A 20,515-nucleotide genomic window follows, 5' to 3' on the forward strand; every position below is an offset into this window, starting at 1 on the left:
AATAAAAGTTCCTCATCATGATAAATTCAGGTCAAGAGAGTCTGCTGCATAATTACGCTTCTCCAGCCTTGATCTTGAGATGGAAGCAAACAAAGGGCCTGTTACGCCCTTGTCTTAATTTCACAGTTAAACAAAGAGTTCACAAGGTGGAGATTTGTTCTCTGACCAAACAAGAATGAGGAGTCAGTCGTAATAACTGGATGTAAATATGATAGCTAATTAATCCTGTTTGCTTTTCCGGCTCTCGGAGGATAAGATCCTCATTACTATTCCAGCCAGGTGAAAAACGTTTGCAATCAGAAGGTAAGAAAACCACATTCCAAACACACTGTACCCAGAACAGGAGCAATAAAATCCCCCCTTGACTTAATTCAAGGAATTAGCAAGCGTCACTCAGACAATGTTATACCAGCCTCTTTGAGCTGTTCTATTCAAAGGATCTGCATCTATTTCTCGAGCCAGAGGCACCAGCGACTCCTGAAGCATGAGGAGTGATGTTTTCCAATCCCTATGAAATCTGTTCATGCAATTGCTTTATCTTTATGTTTATGGCAGCTACATCTGCAGCTGCCTGCTTTACTACACTTGTAATCAGAGGATACACAGACACACACATAGACACATACACACATATGTGATCTGTTTAGCATTTGATTGCAAAGAACAAGGTGTATGCATAACAGAATGTGAATAAGCATGCACTGTACTATCGGCTCTGCATACATCCAGCATATGAATTTGCACACGTATTTTCACAGAGCTAAAACCTTATTTGTTTCTGTGGTTTGCTTCAAGAGTAACTGTGTTGCCATGCCAACTCTCCCTCTCTCTCTCTCTCTCTCTCTCGCTCTCGTACGCGCGCGCGCGCACGCACACACACACACACACACACACACACACACACACATACACACACTCACTCGCTCGCTCTCCCCCTCTCTCTCCCTGCTATTCTGTTTAAAAGGATTCCAATGCAGAGCCTTGTACACCAATCAGAATAAAGCTCGTAGCAAATTTCTAACCAGTCCCAGTACAGTTAACTGTTTGGTTCCCTGGCCATTCTCCAGGCGTCTGTCTTGCAGCATGATTGATAATAACCCTCAAGAGAGAGACAGAGGGGATATCCAGTAATTGTTTTCATGTGTCTCCATTCATCCCATTGTTGAGAAAAATGGTTCCTTTTGGGGGAGAAAGTTTTAGAATAACAATTAGGACATGCAGCAACAAGGCGCAAATAGAACACTTTTTACAAAGATAAATAATGTGCTTTTTGATTAAAGTCTGTGTCAGTGTAGTGGGTGGTAAACTGGGGCAGCGAGGGGAAATTAAACCAGTTGGGGGGTGGATATTGGATTTATAGGGGTTGATAATGCTGACATTTTAAAATACCACCATGATTAATGATTGATGAGCAACAAGCAGGAGGTGTGTTTGTTCATTTAGCGGAAACCAGCACACATGGCATGGCAGCCCTCTTTGTTCAGCAGAGTGAGGACTTGAGGGTTAGTTATCAGTGGGGTGACCTTTTATGAAAGCTCTTCTTTGAGATCTGTGACTTGGGAAAAGGCAGGTGTTTCTAAAAAGGCAGCCCGTGCTGTTGTTGTGGCAAAGTAAAATTTAATATACCTGCCATGACTCTTGAGAAAACCAGGGTGGAAAATTAAAATAAGCTCCATAAAGTCAGAAAACATTGTTTGATTGCAAGAGGAAACATCAAAACGAAACACAGCAGTGATGACAAATGAGACAACAGTCAGTTACTCCTCCTGATAACTTGAGAGGCAGATCATTAGATCCCTCACTGACTGACACCTCACATCACTTAAGTGCGCACCTCCTCTGACTCTCCTCCACATGCACTCACCATGCTGTCGTAGTGGATGAGCTCCAGCTCGTAGTCGGGCAGGATGTCGCTCCTGTTGTTCACCAGGTCCAGGGCCATCTGAGCGGAGGGCATACACGCCTGACCGCCCGGCCAGCCTCCGCTCATGGGGAACAGCGCTCCGATGTACAGCTTCTTCTTGCCTGCGGACGGCCGTGGCCAAAAGAGGAGAAGGACGATGAGAGATGCCCGGAGAAACATCGCATGCCCGCGGGCTGCGCGAGTTACCCGCGGAGGACTTCTGCAAATTATCAGCATGGTTCAAGGTGAGCTGAACAAGTTGTCCCGGTACTGCAGCGGATTCAAGCCGGGAAAACGTTATTTGATGTGCGATTTTTGCAACTAAAATTTAAGTGAACTCAACACGTGTCGGACTCCTTTAAGCAGGATTGTGTTTGGATGTTATGTTGCAGATATTGTGTAAGCCAACTATTTACTATTTACCTTTAATTAATTTAAAAGTGTTTAGCGAATCGAGTAAATAATTTAGTCAGCGTATAATTTAGTATAATGCATAGTTAATAATACATGGTCTGCTGGATATTTTCGGGACAAAGTCAAACACAGTTCAGTCAGCTTTTACTTTGCAGAGCTCGTAGCGATCAAGAGGACACGTTGCTGCTCGCCTCGAGATCAGTCAAGTTTCAAACGAACCTCAATCCTGCAGTCCAACGCATTTATATCCAATTCCACACATTGGACGTGACTAAATAAACTAACGCAACGTTTTCTGCCTACAGTCAATCATGAATATTGGACAGCGCGTCCCTTACTCACGACTTTTACGCAAAAAGGACGCGCGAATTAGACACTGGAGTCCGCGCAGAACACGTCAACCGGGTCAAATGAGTGTGGATTGGAAGCTGCTGCTAAAAAAAAAACAAACGACTGGAGTGTGAACCGAGAGCTGAAGCAGCGGAAATAGCAGGCAGCATCTCCCCCCTTTTACACTGCCGTATTCCAACAGATGAAACGATTTGCCGCGGAAAAGCAGGCGAGCCAGAGCTCTGCGTCTGATCCACTGCAGCACCGAGTGTGTATGAGAGAGAGAGAGGAGAGAGTGAGAGAGAGGACAGAGTGAGCCAGGACAAGTCTGAAATGTAGGCTGAGAGCGAGCGAGAGCGGGGAGGAGGGGAGGAGGGGGGGGGGCGCTCTGGGCAAAATCTCCTCAAAGATTTTCTAATGAGTTACACGCTGAGTTTGACTTAAACAGTACATCCATTCCACAAGAGTACAACAACCTCATTTTGTCACATTTGCTTCTTCTTACTTTCATCACTCATCACTTGCTGCAGCTGTGTGTGTGCCACACTGTTGGTTAGTGCATCCACAATCTTCTTGATTAATATCAGGATTTTACAAATGTATGGTAAATAACAAAATAATCAAACTGTTGTTCAAAGCAATGATGCAATGCATTAATCTGTTCCACTGTTCTGCAATATATCACTCAACTCCTCACACATCAAAAAGTTAAATAATTTCTTTGATTAGTTTTCAATTAAGATATGATCATATATTGTCCTGATTCGATTACACTTAAAAATTGCTTAACAATAATATTAAAGTATGGCTCAGCCCTAAGTCTCAACATTAAAACTATAGATATTCAGTTTACACATAAGAACTTAAACAATTAATCGACTGCTGCCGATACATTTCCAAGAGGGAAAAAAGGGAGTGGAGCACTGATTGATCTGCAGCCTTTAATAGTACAAACAGCTCAATGCCACTGTGGTGACAGTCAATTCACTCCTCCGCAGAGAGGCGTATTGAATTCATACTTTTAACACATTTTAGCCGGTTGAAGTGAAATGAGGATCTGAATTTGTCATGTTTCCTCTAATTTATTACACTTGATGGATGCGGTACTTGTACTTTTTGTACTTAGTCTTTGTAACATTAAGATATATCTGTATTCTTTTGTTTTTGATGTTTTTGATGTGGTTATAGTGCATGGGGTGTGGGACTTGGCTATGGCAACTCTCACCCTCGGATCCATTATCCAATAGATTTGAAATCCTGTTCAACCACTTATCAAATGACAATTATACACCTATTCTAGGTTGGCTATATATGTGTTTGCCTCATGTCTTTGTCCATTTTGACTCTGATGAAGACAAAGTGGTGTCAAAACGTTGGTCTGTTTGCACTATTAAAGGCTGCAAATCAATCAGTGTGCTCCAGTTACTTTTTTTCCTTGGACAGTTCACTGTCCTCCAGCTTAGAAGCTCCTCATTCAGCTGCATACTACTGGGAGATGCATGGAGAAACATTTTTCAGTTGCCGATACATTTTCTGTCAATCAACTAAGTGATTGTAATTGACTTGTTTGTAGTTGCATATGATCAGATTAAATTAACTGCATTGCAATCATTGCACATAGTAAGTATAAGTACAACAAAATGCTGTTTAGCATCTAATCAGATTAGTGCAACCAGGAGTGCATATACATATATATTATATATAAAGATTAATTAATGTACAGCATGTACAATAAACAGGGTAGAATAATAAGAAGGGATGTAACTGTGATATGTACAAAATGAACAATAAACCAATACACAAAATGTACAGTATGAGTGAATGCAGCAATGATATGTCATTAATGCAAGGTTAAACATCAAGCTACATCAAGCTAGTATGTAAATACAGGTCATAGAAAGAACCAATACAGTAGACAATGGGCCCTATGTAGCAGCAGCAGTGGCAGTGCAGTAACAGTAGAGCAACAGTTACGAGTCTACAGCTATGCTAGCAGCCATGTGAGGCTGCACAGTAGCAAAACGCTAATGTCAGCATGCTAACATGCTCACAACAACAATGTTAATGCTGATGTTTAGCAGGTATGAAGTTTACCACGTTCACCATCTTAGTTTTGCGTGCTAGCCTGCTAACAGAAATAAAACATTATTTTCTGATTGTTTCACAGGGGTTACGTTCTAAAGCACAAATAAACACGGCCACACCTCCACACAACCCTGCCTGTTAATGCAGGCGAAGCAACGCTTCTGCTTCTGCCTCTGCCTGTGTGTGAGTAGATCAGCCCCGCTCTCTGTCTAACAAACACACAAACCAAATAAAGAGCTGCTCTTTATACATCTATAGTCTTGCATAACCAGACCTATCGGCACACTTCGTTTTAGAAATGTGTCAGCACTGGAGATACATCCATGACACAGACAGGGAGCAGAGGAGACAGAGACAGCGATGTAACCTGCTCACTACGTCTCGACCTCACAGCCTGCGCGCTGTTATTGTCTAGAGGCTGCACACCACTGCCCAAAGGTTGACGCAGAAGACAGGGTCTCTGCAGATACAGACATAGACACACACTTCTAGTGGGTTATAAGTGATGATTAAGAGAGATTATTTTTAAATAAGTCTATACAATGTTTTTTAGGAAAATCCTACTCATTATGCCTTTAAGTAAAAGTAGCAATACCGCAGTGTAAAAATACTCCAATACAAGTAAAAATCCTGTATTCAAATCTTACTTAAGTAAAAGTATATAAGCATTAGCAGCAAAAGGTAAAAGTACTCATTATGCAAAATTAATATAATATATTATTGGATTATTACTGATTTATTCATGTGTAAGCAGCATTTTAATGTTGTCAAGGGAGAGCTAACTTTAACAACTTTATATACTGTTGGGTAGTTTAATCTAAATAATATTTGATAAATTGATCATTTACATAAAAAATCTTGATCTGAAAAGTAACTAGTAACTTTTCGCTATGAAATAAATGTAGTGGCGTAAAATCAGAATCAGAATCAGAAATACTTTATTGATCCCCGAGGGGAAACTCTTTAAAATGTACAATATTTCAAATGTAGTGGAGTGGAAGTATAAAGTATCATAAAATAGAATAGAAATACTCAAGTAAAGTGCAATACCTCAAAACTGTACTTTAGGCAGACTGACATTGCCATCCCTAGAGCTGGCACTATTGCTAAAAACACTGATTCCACTCTTAGGACCTGCACAATTGTATATGCTTTTTAAATGCTGCAGAAACAACATCTGAGAAACTTTCAGTTTCAATCATATTTAGCCTGGTTTTAACCTAGATACCAAGATGCCATTTGACCTGCAAATCAATAACTCCAAGCTTACTGGGATAGCACACACGAGCAGTGTGCAACTCTGCTCTGTAACCACCTCTGCTAATCCATAGACCATTTCATTTCTACCTTCCCTCCATGGCCAAGTCTATAAAATGCTACAGAAGCTGCTTTGAGAAATCAGCAAAAAAATGTGGCAGGCAGTATCAATCATGGCTGTTTTTATTTGCTTCCATTTCAAGAGTGGAAACAGAAATGCAGTTAGTGTAGATAAGAGAGAGACTGGACTCCCTGCACACCTGTTTGAACCCTCTGTTCACATCCAACACAGCTCCTATCTGTGACTCTGACACACAAAGACATGTGACCATGCACTAACACACTTTCTGACACATAAACGTTTACTTACATAAGCACGTACACACATAGAATCACGCACAATGGCCTTTAAGTCTTTATAGTTATAACTGAATGATCATACAGCTGGTTTTCATTTGTGTCCTTATCTAAAATGAACTTTTGATGTTTTTGGAGATACATCTGCCAACATAATTTGATATAGATGAATCCTTTGAGGAATATTATAACTAAAGGTTAGCAGCTCGTTATCTAAGAAAAAAATAGAAAGTCATTGTGGTGCCAACAATATATTTTGCCATTTTCAATGCAGCCTATTTAGATTATTGACTACACTTTTATTCCATGTTATGCTCATGTTTTTGCAGTTCCTGTGCAAGCACTTTAATTGCAATGTAATGTTTGTGTTGAAGTTCCCTTTTGAAAATTACTTATTGCAGCAACTGAGAAGAAGACCATTATTTCTCCAGTCTAAATTAAAAACCCTCTGTAGTTAGGCGATGGAATATGACTATTATATAACCCTGGTTCATTACCCAAATCTCATTATCTGGATATCTCCATGTAGCGGAGAGCTATTCAGATCCTGATAACAAGCCCTCACAGGCTGAGGTGAGTGTAGTGATCATCTGTTGGCATTTGCCTTCCACTTCCTCATCCTCGCTGCCACCCTGTGACCCAACCAACGCGCAATCAATTATTCAGCCATGAACTTTATGTGCTGTTTCGCTCCATAAGCCTGCAGCCAACACAGGAAAGATGCACCAGTATCGGGCAGTGCAGTGTTAACAACCCCCATGGTGGCAAATGCCACATTCAGGGAAGACGTTAGCTGTGGCACAGCCTGGAAAAGATGCAATGGAGACATGAGTGCTGTAACATGTTGCTGAGCCGCTTTAATGAGGGCCTTGTACTGTATATGTGTGTGTCTGCAGTTTGCACACTGGGCATCCTTCAGGATAATGGCCTGTTTTTCTCTTGGCAGATGCGTTAGTGGGAAAATAATGTTTTGAATGTTCCCTTTTTAACACAATCACCAGATTACATTGTCCTCCACCTGCAGAGCACATTTTATTCAGGGAGTAAACCAAATCATTGTGAAAATGCTCTGACAAAATATATTGTGTAAAATCAATCAGACTGTTTCAATTCCCAAGATGCAGATATTTTGTAGACGTAAGGCTTTTCCACAATGCTGACGGTACAAGAGATCAGACTTTTGTCAAAAAGTATTTCAAAATCCATTCGTTGTGAATTTTTTTTTACTTCGCTCATAGGACCAGATGGGCAAGGTGAAAACTCAAGCCTCATTTATACATTACAGGATCGGTATTATTCGAATGACAACAATTTATAGGAGTATAAATGTTGGCCAGCACGCTAGAAAAATACAGTTCATCATGCAACTTCGATACAGTATCATCATTACATAATTTGTCCAGCAGCAGCACATTACACACTAGCTTGTTTCCAATACTCTGCAGCACAGCAGTTACTAGAGTAATCTATCATGCCTGAGTATGAGGGTGGAGGGGAGTTAAGAATAATAAGTTTATTGTTCAACTTAATATAAATATCCTGTCACTAGGGCATGAAGGACTTTGTAGCAACATTTGGTAACCAATAGTGTATTATTATGAAGACAGCTATGAAAAAAGTAATACCTTCTTTCAGAATTTTTTGACTGCCAAAATATCAGCATTCATCACCTTTAAAAATCCATTACTGCCACGTGCAAGGCTCAAATTCATCGGGTCAGAAGTGTGAATAAATCCCAGGACATGGACTTATGAAGTGCTAACAGTTTGCCTGGTTGCATGTTTGACATCATGTGATACTGTACAGATAAAACACATGCCACACAAGTTTAAAGCACAGCTAAAATCCCAATGATTACAACCCATCTTTTAAAGGATGAGGGTGGCAATATTTTGCCTATGTTTTCAACAAATCTCATGAAAATACCAAATCCAACAATAAATTGATCCAACTACACTACTACTAGTATTGTCTGTGTTGCCAAAGTCTGATATAGTTTATTCCTCTCTGCCATAGACTGCCATTGTTGTCAAAAAACTATTAAAAACACATCAATGAGCCTTCATGTGCCTTGATTACGATGAACATATTTTATTTTGAGGCAATCCCACATACACCTGCTGCAGTAAATACTCCCTAGTGCACTAAATGTGTATTAATCCTCCACTGAAATTAGACTCCAACAAATGTTGCTTTTGTTCTTGTTTAAGTAAGATTTGCTAATAACTATCCATTTTTATAAAATTACTCTATCAGCACAAAAAGACAAAAACATTGACAATTCTTTTTTTTATTTTATTTTAAATGGATGTGACGTTTTGACCACAAATAGGAGATGTACTAATGCATTGTGGGTTTTGGAAAGAAAGATAAAATATAGAATAATGCCACCCTTTTACTTTAATGCCTGTTAGCGCTCTTGCGTTCTAATTTACAATAATCTTAAAAAGATTAAATAGATTATTAAATATAATAATCTAAAAATATAATACAGAGTATATACAGAGTACATGTACATATATATATATACAGAGTTTGGATAGAAACTGTGTTAGCTTGTTATGTCCTGGTTGTTTGCTGCTTTGATTATATTCACTATGTGTACCTGGTTTTGTTATACTGTACTTGGAGAAAACAGAAACTAGAGATGCACCCCTACTGCATATATGTGCACGCGCGCGCACACACACACACACACACACACACACACACACACACACACACACACAGGGTAGAGCAGACACAGACAGGAGCAGGGTATTAACCTTTCTCCCGCTGAGGAGGCAGTTTGTGGGTGGTGATGGCACATGGAGTGGAGAGAGAGAGCAGAGCCAGAAAGAGGTCAGTATTGTGACAGTAGATGGAAATTTCTATTTGAGGAAACAGTGTTCTCTGCTGCTTTGTTAATTATGTGTTTGTCAAGACTATCCATGGCATTTGGAAAGTTTTTATCAGCAACTTATGGGATTACTTGCATAAAACTATATATCAAGTTTAGTGTTGAACATTGTGTGCGCACACACGAGTGTCTATGGGTGTATGCACAGTATTTGTCTTATGAAAGGCTAGCATAGGTCTATGCCTAATTCATTAGAGTAACTGTGGTGTATTGTGAGCCTTCCAAGGACTGTAGCAAGCGTATGAATCAATATCTGGCCAGTTTCTAACGTGGTGACATAACTGTGCAAGAGGGTGAGCCATCCTGCAACAGTAACACATGTATTCATCATCCTTGCCAGGGATCAAATAAAATGGCTGTACTAGTAGATGTTTTGATCCTTTATTTTCCAAGGGAATGCTGGATAAGCACATTAGTTCATTTTCAGAAATTACCTGCTAAAAAGGAGCAGAACTTTTGCACACCTGTAGGTTGACAGGTGCGTAGGAGAAGACCATGGGTCGACAATGTTTTTTGTTCTAGAAATGACCTGCTGCAAACTCATGCAGTTTTACACTCACAGCAACAGAACCACAGTTCTAATAGCACTATATGTAGGACTGGGGTAAGTGAGCAGAATATTCCACACCTGATTATATTTATACTTGGATGGTGACAAACCTGCGGCTGCTCTTCTTATGCTATTAACCCTCTCCTTTTTCATAATCCCTCTTAGTCTTAGTAGAGGGCAGGAGCATAGCAAAAAAAGATTAGCAACAAACTAATACACACAATTTTAATTAAAACTTTTGAATTAAAATTAACTAAAGAGACAAGGGGGTTCGTTTGGATGAGTTGAGTTGAAAATGCTCCTAATGATGCTTATGAGGAAATTAAATAGTCTTAATCTTCTCTCTCAGTGCTTTGATTCATGAAAGAAGGATTTGCGCAATACTCAGGGACAGAAAAATAATGTTTCTCATGTAATGGGCTGGTAAGGAACCGAGGGAAATGCTGTCAGCTCTGTAATATGTATGTGTTCTAATATTGGATATGAAAACTAATTTCTTTAATTGCATTTACAGCTTCAAATACAATTAAACTATGATCTTGTTTCACACAGCAGAAAAATCTTTAATTGGACAAGTTGTACGTAGAAGAAGTTTCCCAGATTTTCCCAGCTGGTGTGGGGATTTGAATCTTCAGTTGCAGAACAACCACTTGTCAGTGCTTTAGGCTACTGCTGCTCTCTTGTGGCAACAGGACACATTACATCTGCAGCACAATATTGCAAAGCCTAATGTGAAACAGAATGTAATTAAAAGATCAAAGATCTCTGTGTGCACAGTTACGTTCAGGTACGTTACCATTAGCTATAGAAACAGGCAGGTTTAATGGTCTCCCTGAAGTTAAAAGACATTTCATGTTATATTTCTGATAATTATGTGGCGATTTAAGGGCTACACTTTTTAGTAAAATGTCCTTCATTTCTGATGAATTTTTTTCTGGATTGATTATTTCTAAAAGCTTTTAAAAGGAAGGGAACCTATTTTGTGGCAGATTTTATTTGTTGAGCTTTGGACAGAAGACAAAGTTCTTAGTTTTGCAATATAATGTTATATGCAAGAAGTTCATGTCGGACAAATGTTTCACCACAGCAACTGTATGTTTTAGTGTCAAACAAGTCCATGCAAGCTGGTCACTTGTATGTCTATATGTATGTATTACTAACTAACTATTGTGGTGTAATAGGATTTGGTTAGCATAAACATGATAATACGAATGAAAAAATCCTACCTGTGTAGTTTCTGTCATCTTTGGCCGGCAAACACAAAAAGAAGGAAAAAGAACAATTATTCAGGTGGAGACAGAACAGTTAACAAGAAGGAATAGATCATTCTGCTTCAGCATTTCAAGTTAATTATTCACCTTTATAATGTATAATTTGTAAAGATTTGGTGCAGTAAAGCTGAAAATTATAATTATTTCCCTCCACTAGATGGCAGTGGTACCACATTGTAGTTGTCCTGAGAGATGCACTGTTGGTTGGATACTGAGCAGTAACTGTGTTAGATATTATGTAATCCTATGATGTTTTACAGGCATACCATAAAAATAGACAGAAAAGCCTTTAAATCTCATATAGTTATATAGTGTAGGTACCATAGAAAGTCTTATAGTAGCAACATAGAAGATTTAAACATTATCAGAGGGCATTATAAGTAATTATTTAAAAATACGAGTGAACCATAAAGCATTTACACATAGTCTAGATTTTTTTATTATACAAATAGCCTACTTTTAGTTTCCCAGTACAACTGTGCTAAAAATTCCCTCTTTCATCCATTTTATACTACCATTCCCATAGCAACTTTATTGGTTGCCATGCCAACTCCTCTGATAACCAGTTGGCAATGTCATTTCTTTCAGTTCTTTGTTTCATCTGTGTGTTTTTTCTTAAATCATTTTATTTGCACTAATTTGGACAAATCTTTTCAGACAGTAGACATGCCAACTGTTGTAACTGAGAACACTCTTGGGCGTCAGTGATATCACAAATATCCACTCACACTCTCATATTATATTCATTGAGTATTTATCCTGTGTACAGTTTAATGTACAGGACATCAGGTTTTAACTGGTATTCATCATTCGTTTTACCTGTCTGTGCCAACAACGCACGCTGCCCTCTGTGGATTATACTCTGATTGGTTGGATCATTTATTGCCTAGCAACTGTGCGTCACCATTGGGAAAGCAGGTGTTTGTAATTATCTGTCATCGTTAAAGCCTTATGTTCCCATTTTTGTGAGGCAGGCTGGAAAAGCTAAGTGAGCCATGTCTATGTGATGAAATGGCACAGGATGTGTTCTGTTTATTTGATTACAATGTACATTTCTGCCAATAAAGAAGATTAAGATTAAGTGATTTTAACATTAAAATGTCAGAAAATAGTAAAATGAAATGCCTATTATAGTTACTAGAGGCCAAGGTAATGCCTTTAAATTGCTTGTTTTATCTCATCGACTCAAAGACATTCAGTATCAAGTATGACAAAGAAAAGCATCTAATCCTCACATCTGAGAAGCTGGAACCAGAGAATGATTGGCATTTTTGCTTAAAAAATTGACTGCAACAATTAATCGGTTATCAAAATAGTTGCTGATTAATTGCCTGTCTATTAATCTATTAATCATTTCTGCTCTAAAATTTACAGTAAATCTATCATTTGCTTTCGTAAACAATAAAGCGAGTAAATTATTATTAAATTATTATTATTATTATTATTACAGTCGGTGATTCTCAAAACCTCATTTAATCACCGATATCAATTTCAGAAACATCTTAATCTTTGAATATATTTATTTGCTACTACTTGTTATGATGGATATTATGAATTTATGTCAGAAACATTTATGCCAAGGTGGTCAGTGTGGTATAAATGTTTGCTGTCACTGACTCTGCACCAAATTTTCTTTGCTAGCAGTTAGTAAATGGCATCCCACGATACAACATCATTTTCTTAATTCTACCATAATTGGAAGCTTAATGTAAAATCTCATTTAGGCACACTGGCTTAGACACTCACAGAGGCAGGTGGGTTTAGGCGCGTCCCACTTGCCCAGTTTAGTGCAATGGCTGATATTTCTGCCCTCCAGGATGAAGCCGGCGTGGCAGCTGTAATGGAGCACTGTCCCTTCCACTGGTGGCCCTGGGGGCTTCACGGTCACCCGGCCGTTCTCCAGGGAAGTCCACACCCGCGGGCACAGCAGCACTGGGAACCAGAAGGACCACAAAAGAGAGGGAGACAGAGACACAGAGAGTTATTGAAAGGTAAATTCATAATAATGGGATTGGAGCTGCAGTTACACAGACATTTCTCAGAGGCAAATGTGCTTTGAAGAGGAAATAATATTACTGGTTGTCCAAAAGCTCAGTGGGTGTGGCCAAATAACCAACACAGGCTAGCTAACTTTTTGTGGCCACTTGGGGACAGCAGAACAAGCTATAAACACACCACTGACATATTATCACCTTATAAAGCTGTTAAACTTGTTAGCAAGCAGCTGCCTATTTACAGCACATATCCAGCAGAGCAGACAGGACAACATTGGCATTCACTTGGAGTCACGTTTCTGGGCACTAGATGAATGTATGTCCAATATTCACTCTCTTTTAGTTCTGTTTTTGGTCATATCTGGCTATTTATAGCTGCTTTATAGTGTTCACTAACTAGTCGCTAACTTTGTCATCAGCTGCTTTTTCAGAACTGTTTTGCTCAAAGCAACTGCCTGCTGTGGCTGGAAACAGGGTTGATGAGACCGGTTAGCCTGAATCAAAAAGTTGCGGGCTGTAAAACCAAATCAATGAGCTGAGGGGAACTGCAGAGTCGGGTGATAATTGTATGTGTCACAACGAGCAGCATCTTTCACATTACACTTTTATATGTCATTTGTTTAATTGTTAATATAAAAATGTGTGTAGCTTCACCCAGCAAAGAATTTGGGACTGATATAGGAAAAAAATGCAAAAGCAGTTACTTAAATAGGCTACTTAAGTTAATTAATTCTGCAGATGTGTAGTGGGGGTGTTGCTCCCTTATTACTTGACCTGGCCAACTGAAACTACATTTCAGACCTAGTTTACACAATAGGCCATGGTGTACCCACAAAGTCAGGGGGAGATGTCCATCTAATGTCGGAAAATCACCCCCTGCAGGTCAGAGAATGGAAAACTCTTGGACTTAGCACATCATTCATGAGCCACTAACAAGCAGAAATGTAATTATTTCAGCTAATCTTCTAGTTAGCTTTTGACTAAAGTTGTAAAACAGTCAAGGACAGCATAATTTTAACACCACAACACCAATCATGTCAACTTGACAAATTAATTGGGGGGAAAACCAGCTTTACTGAGGGATAACAAGACTAAAAGACTCTACAGCCGTGCTAGCAGCTCTGTGAGGCTGTACAGGCACAGTAGTGCTTTGAGCTAAATGCCAACGCAGCATACTGGTATAATATTTACCCATGTTTACCTTAGTTTACCGTGTTAGCGTGTTAACATTAGCTAATTAGCACTAAACTTGAAGTACAGCTTAGGTCGATGGGAATATCTTTAGTTTTTCTAGTACTTGTCGTTATAGTTCACAAGTTAGATGAAAGGTTAGTGCTGTTAGCAAAGCAATCACAAACTCCAGCATCAGTTACTAAGGCAATAGGTGAAAAATGGTTATTGCTGCTTCTGACATTGGCTACTCAGAAAATACAGAGCTTTTTTACAGTGTACAAATGATAATTGATGGTGGCTTTGCCAACATCAGAGGCTGAGGAGATTACCTCTGCCTCTTGAGCAGTTTTACCTCTGAGAAATGTTTGCATATGTACATAATAATGTACTATTTTCAGGTATTAGGCTATACAACACAGCCACAATATAATACAAATATGATGAAGTTAGAAGGTCTCTAAAAAAATCTAACCTTAACTGCCATAGGAAACCTTTTGACCCAAATCAAGACTAGTTTTGTGTTAGTTACCAGTAAGAAATATATTAGGCTACACTTTAGCCCACATTTGTGATGTTAGCTTGCAATGCTACTACAACCTCCATATGGTTTAGCATTTGTCCTCTTGGTTTGATTTCCTGACAAAATGGCCAAGCTCTTGAATATACTTTGTTTAGCTGCCGAGTTTTTTTAATCTTCCTTCCAGCATTGGGAGCACATAATAAAACTCCAATCTGCACATTGCATCTTGTGCACTTACATAAGCCAGAGAAAACAAAAATCCTGCTTTAGAGAATGTACTCTTGGGAAAAAATAAATTCTACTTATAAATGTGAACTGAAAGAACAAAAACAGAGATGTAATAGGGATTTGATTGGATCGCTGGCCTTATTCTCAGTATTTGCAGAGGCACTGTAGATGTGATCTGAATAGAAATTACATTCAGGCCTCACTGTCCAATAAGGAAATTTTGGTTTGCAGGCAACGTTTGTAGCAAAAAGATACAGTTAAACCATGTAGAAGCAGTAAAACAACTTAAATACTGTAAAAATATGTAGCCTATAACAAATGGGTTTGCATATCATATTGACAGATACTAGATTAATACATGTGGAAGCTAAGCAAACTAGCTCCTTTATTCTTTATCCATAATCTAAATGTAAGCACGCCAAAGCAATACCCAGCAAACATCAGCTCAAACTATTCTCTATGGGGGTGTCACAGATAAGTTCACATTTACATGTATTTATTTATATAGCCCTTAGGGCACACATATCTCAGAGTATACAGACAAACATCAGAATTCAGCAAAACAAAATATGTTTACAAGCTCTGATTTTGGTGATATATTACCTGTACAGCAAGAGAAGAATTTCACTGTAATGATTTGTGACCATTCAACCAAAATGTGTGACAAAATAATCGCAGCTCAAAGGTCCACTTTCTCAAAGCTTTAAACCACATCTCACAGTCTTCATCAGCAAATGGCTTAAGTGTCATCATGTGAAAACAAGTGGTTGTATATGGGAGGGAGATCACAACCCTTGTCCCTGTTCAAGGATGAGGTTGGATGTGAACAGCCTCCTTGATCTTTCTCTGGCCATCTACTGACTCCTGGTCGATGATGTTGACACCTTCCCAGTTGATGTTGTGACTGGTTTTGGTCTGGTTTTCACAGACAACTTAAGTTCTCTGCTATCTCTGTAAATTACATTTATTGTAGAGACCATGAGATGCAGTTGAAAGCTGCTGAAACGTCTTGATTCTGAAAAACAGTATCCAGATGACTACGACTGAAACCTTTTCTACGATGTTCCTGTACAAGCTTTACTTTAAATCCAGTACAACAGCAATTATTTAAAGCAGTTAATAATAGATATATTTTCAATAACAATGTATAACAATGTGATGTGATGTGAAAGGGGTCGCTTGTAGTGATGAACCTACAGAGAATTATCTCCTGAATCTGCAGCTCCCCTCAGCTTTACAGAGCTTTACAGTGAGCTTTACTGCTCTCGTAGCACAGTTTTACGCCACAGTAGGCAGCTGTTTTCAGCAAAAAAGCTCCAAAAACCCACTGTATGCTATCTGCTCAATGGCAGACAGAAACAGTTAGCGACTAGCTGGTGAAAATAGTGGAGCATTTAGCAGCTAAAAAGCCAGATAGTTCCTTCAAGAGACCAAAAACAGAGCTAAAAAATAGCTGAATATTAGATTTACATTCGTCAGGTGGGCAGAAATACGACTGCAAATGAATAATAATATTGCTCAGTAACTGCTGGATGTGTAAATAGGCAGCTGTTTATGACTTCGCCATATTAATTTAAAAAGGTGATGATATGTCAATGTTAACGACTTGTTTCTACCACGAAAGTGGCCAAAAAAATCTGTTATTGCAGGTATAAAAATGATGGGAGGAAATGTAGGAAACTACAACAGTAAAACACTGTGGTTTGATTTCATGTAAGCTTCAATTAAGATTGCATCACTTTACTGTGTATTTTCATATTAGTACTGTAGATGATAAAAATGACTGCAATCCCAGTGCTTAAAAAAGTGAGAGTGAAGGTTGCACGGTATTTCACACTTTCCTCTGTGTGTAGTATAAACTGGGAAGGCGGTAATGTGCTGTCGAAACAACGAGATTTTATTTTATTAACTGTGGCTTTATTTTGATGTTGATTAACGAGATAGAACACGTAAGAACCGATTATTATATGCAAGAAATGTCTGGAAAAGGGACATTTGTGACAAGATAAGGAAAGGGTGGAGGACAGGATAAAAAGAGAATGAGAATTAGACCAAAAAGGACTTACAACATCTGCTGTGGTGCGTGATGTCCGTCCATGTGCCGTCGGGTAAGCACTTCCTGACCTTGGGTCCCACGATCACCCGGTTGCCTCTGCAGATGTACTCTATCTCATAATCCACAGGCAGGATCTGCACACTGCGGATCTGTAAGAGACACACAAATGGAGAGAGATTGGGAGAAGGAGAGACAGCAATTAAAGTGTGATTAATGCTCTCCAGTTTTTCATACCAGTTTTTCTTATTCACTTATACCCTCTTCATTCTGTCTCAGTGCAGTAGACTCTGGTTCCATATGGCTGTGACAATAAAGCTCCACTAGGAAGAACATTTTATGGCAATCTTGTCTGAATTGATGGGCTGTCACACTCTGAATTACACCTTCACTCTGGTTGGGAGAGGAGGGAAATAGGCCCAGGCTTTATGTTTCAATTTCATGTTGTGCTGCATTGTGTTGCGTTGTATTTTACTGCATGTGCGATTGACTCATGTGTGAATACATCCAGAGTGGTGCAATCAGATTTCAAACATTTGAATGGCTCAATTTTAGAGGTTTTGATCGTTCTTACATTTTGAAACTGCATCAATCTCTCTTCTAATTTCTTCTAAAAGTTTTGCTGCAGTATAGAATTAATTACAATCTTGTAAGTGTTCATAAATGTGTTTGACACTAGAAGGCTGTTTTCACATTCATCTGCTGAAGGAGAAAGTTTCTTTGTGCTCATCTTAAATCCCAGTTTAACACTTACATACACGTACATATGAGCATGATTTTGCCACATCACAACTAATGTGGAAGCCAGTCGTGGTCCAATATGCAAATTAACTTGAAACCTCCAGTGCACATACAGTGAGAATGGACTTTTCAGTGAAGTAGGAGACATCTTGTGTCCAGGAATATTGTAGATGTCATCTCATAAATTTTAAACTAGTTAATCAAACTTTTTTGTGGAAAAACCATAGAGACAGAAATTATTATTAGATTATTATTATTAGAAGCAGAGTAATTTTTTTACACACAGTAATTTATTCTATACTAAAAATGACAAACAGGATGATATGAAGATTAGACTTTTTTTATTTATTTGTTGTAATTTACAACTCGTTTTAAGGTGAGCCAAAAATGAAGGGGTACTCCAGCAATTTAGGATTTCACATCCATATAGTTAGGGGATTTGCAAGGGACAAAGTAGCCTCTGAAATCTCACCTGCCATTGGGTCAGTTAGTACAGACATTGTTCAAACATTGTTCAAAGCCACATAACATTATTTTAAATTCTCATTGAGATCCCAAAGTTTCCAAAGATACCAAATATGACTATATGGCTAAATATAATAAATATGGCTAAATTTGGAGGAAATATGTGTAAAATTATGCACAAGACATTTAGATCATTTACATTTGATGCAATGCTGCAGCCTTATATATAGTGTATGATATCAGACAAGGTGGGATAAGGCGATTTTTCCACCCTTAAAACTATTTAAGGGAAAACAAATAGGAAAACTCTGTGTTAAGAGTTTGTCAAAGAAATCTTTCGAAAGAAAGAAAGAAATCTGTTTGCTAGCTTTATCTGGCACTTTTTCTGTCACTGCATGTCAGTTCAGTTCAGATCTTTATTGTCCTACAAGAGGAAATTATTTTTGCAGCAAGGCAGCATCTAAACACAAATATAAAACATGAAACATACACACAGCAAAAACACACTAAGACAGTTGTCATGTCTTCATCAGTGGATGCTAATAATTGAATCTTGAGTTCAGAATTTTTGTCAAACTACCATTTCCGAGGGAAACGCCCATTTCTTAAAAAATCTGCACCCTCAGTTTGTAACACAGGATTTCTGTTAAAAATGTGTAGTCTCCAAGCCCAAACTGAAATAACCTGATGACATCACCAGGGATTTTTTCCCAGACTTGACAAAGCTCCTTTTAGAGCCACAGAAGACAATTATGCAACTGTTTTCACAGGCTGAGCAGTACTGCCCAAGTCTAGTAAACTGATTTTCATGTTTGGAATCTGTAAATTGCCTCCTTAATTTCATGCTTTTTAGTGAGTCTCTCTTTGTCTCACCATTAATCCTATAGTGTATTAAGATTTTGTTTGACATTTCTACTTTATTGAACAGCTCACAATTGAATGAGACATGGAACGATTAGAGGGAGAGAGCTGGATGTCATGTGACAAAGGTCAAAGGTTGCAGCTGATCCCGGAACATGGCTTTGGTAAGCAAATGAGCCATCAGAGCCAGAAGATTGCTCTGTAGCAACCCAACTAATTGTGTATAACATGTCTACATGTAATAAAATGTCCCGCAATAAACATTGTGGGAAATACACTTATTTGCTTTCTTGCAGGAAGTTAGAGAAGACTGATACCACTCTCATGTCTGTCTTGTAAATATAAGGCTACAGCCAGCAGCCAGTTATCTTAGCATAAATACTGGAAACAGTGTAAAAAAAAACTGAAGTGTAAAAAGTATATTTTGTGGTTTTACAGGGTTATGTGGTAGACTATTTGTTGGCCGCCCATAATACCTCAACTTATCAATTTCACATTTACATTCATACATACATTTTATTTTTTTAGAGGTGCTAGTAAGCAGATTTTGTTACCTTTGGACAGAGCCAGGCTAGCTGTTTCACCCTATTTCTTTATGATAAGCTAAGCTAACCAGCTGCTGACTGTAGCTTCAGATTTATTGCACAGACATGGCAGCTGTATCAATCTTCTTATCTCAGCAAGAAAGCGAATATACATATTTCACAAAATGTCTAACCTTTAAGTTTTAAATGCAACTTACTTTTGACTGATGGTGTAATAATAATATCAGCTGATATATGTATTCTTCTTAGACGTTGTTACATCATTAGTCAATATTATTATTATTATTATATCATTAGCTTAGATATCCCTCATCATATGAAATAATTAACACCAGCTAATTTGTATTAATGTAATCACTTTATTTTCTTAGGCATATATTTTCAGTTTAATGGGGAAGAAATTAAATTACAGTTAGCAGATACGGTGTTAGCTGCTTAATACTTCCAATTCTGTGGGGTTTTTTTATTTTGAAAAAACTTCTGTAATTTAGATCCAGCACAGTAACAGCATACTCTGTACCTGTTCTTGTGTCAGGCCTCTGTATCGGATCCCCCCATCCCTGGGAGGCCGGATGATGGCACAGCCTGAAAACAAGAGAAGAGGAAGAAGAATGAGGAAAGAAGGACGACAAGAGCAGAGAGGGAAAGCTCTGTCTCCAGATAATGTAGATATATTACAGCAACATGATATATTGTCAATTTAACTGATGCCGTCCTCACTGCACAAATTACAGTGCTTCATTCAGGTCACTTAGCAATCTCTGCAGAGTTACTTCTGTCCATTAATGCATATTATAGACACGCACACAGACAGCAAACACACAGACAGATTCCCACATGTATTCAGTCACAAACACACACACAAATTA

General features: G+C 38.4%; 1 protein-coding gene and 1 long non-coding RNA gene across 3 annotated transcripts in view; one reads left to right on the forward strand and one right to left on the reverse strand.

The window, feature by feature from the left end:
- Positions 1-20,515, reverse strand: part of gabbr1a (gamma-aminobutyric acid (GABA) B receptor, 1a) — a 72,934-nt gene that overhangs the window by 48,725 nt on the left and 3,694 nt on the right. For both annotated transcript variants that reach the window (XM_044208268.1, XM_044208269.1), the window contains 5 exons: positions 20,167-20,231; positions 17,048-17,186; positions 12,813-12,998; positions 11,022-11,039; positions 1,865-2,025 (listed from right to left, as the gene is read on the reverse strand). In XM_044208268.1, the coding sequence (XP_044064203.1) occupies positions 1,865-2,025; positions 11,022-11,039; positions 12,813-12,998; positions 17,048-17,186; positions 20,167-20,231 (569 nt within the window). The remainder of the gene's footprint in view (positions 1-1,864; positions 2,026-11,021; positions 11,040-12,812; positions 12,999-17,047; positions 17,187-20,166; positions 20,232-20,515) is intronic.
- On the forward strand, positions 2,015-20,510 carry LOC122881726. Its single transcript, XR_006379210.1, has 4 exons — positions 2,015-2,148; positions 12,883-13,057; positions 19,169-19,265; positions 20,182-20,510. It is a non-coding gene; the product is annotated as an uncharacterized LOC122881726 (long non-coding RNA).

Source organism: Siniperca chuatsi, linkage group LG9 (genome assembly GCF_020085105.1).
Source record: "Siniperca chuatsi isolate FFG_IHB_CAS linkage group LG9, ASM2008510v1, whole genome shotgun sequence".
NCBI lineage: Eukaryota > Metazoa > Chordata > Actinopteri > Centrarchiformes > Sinipercidae > Siniperca > Siniperca chuatsi.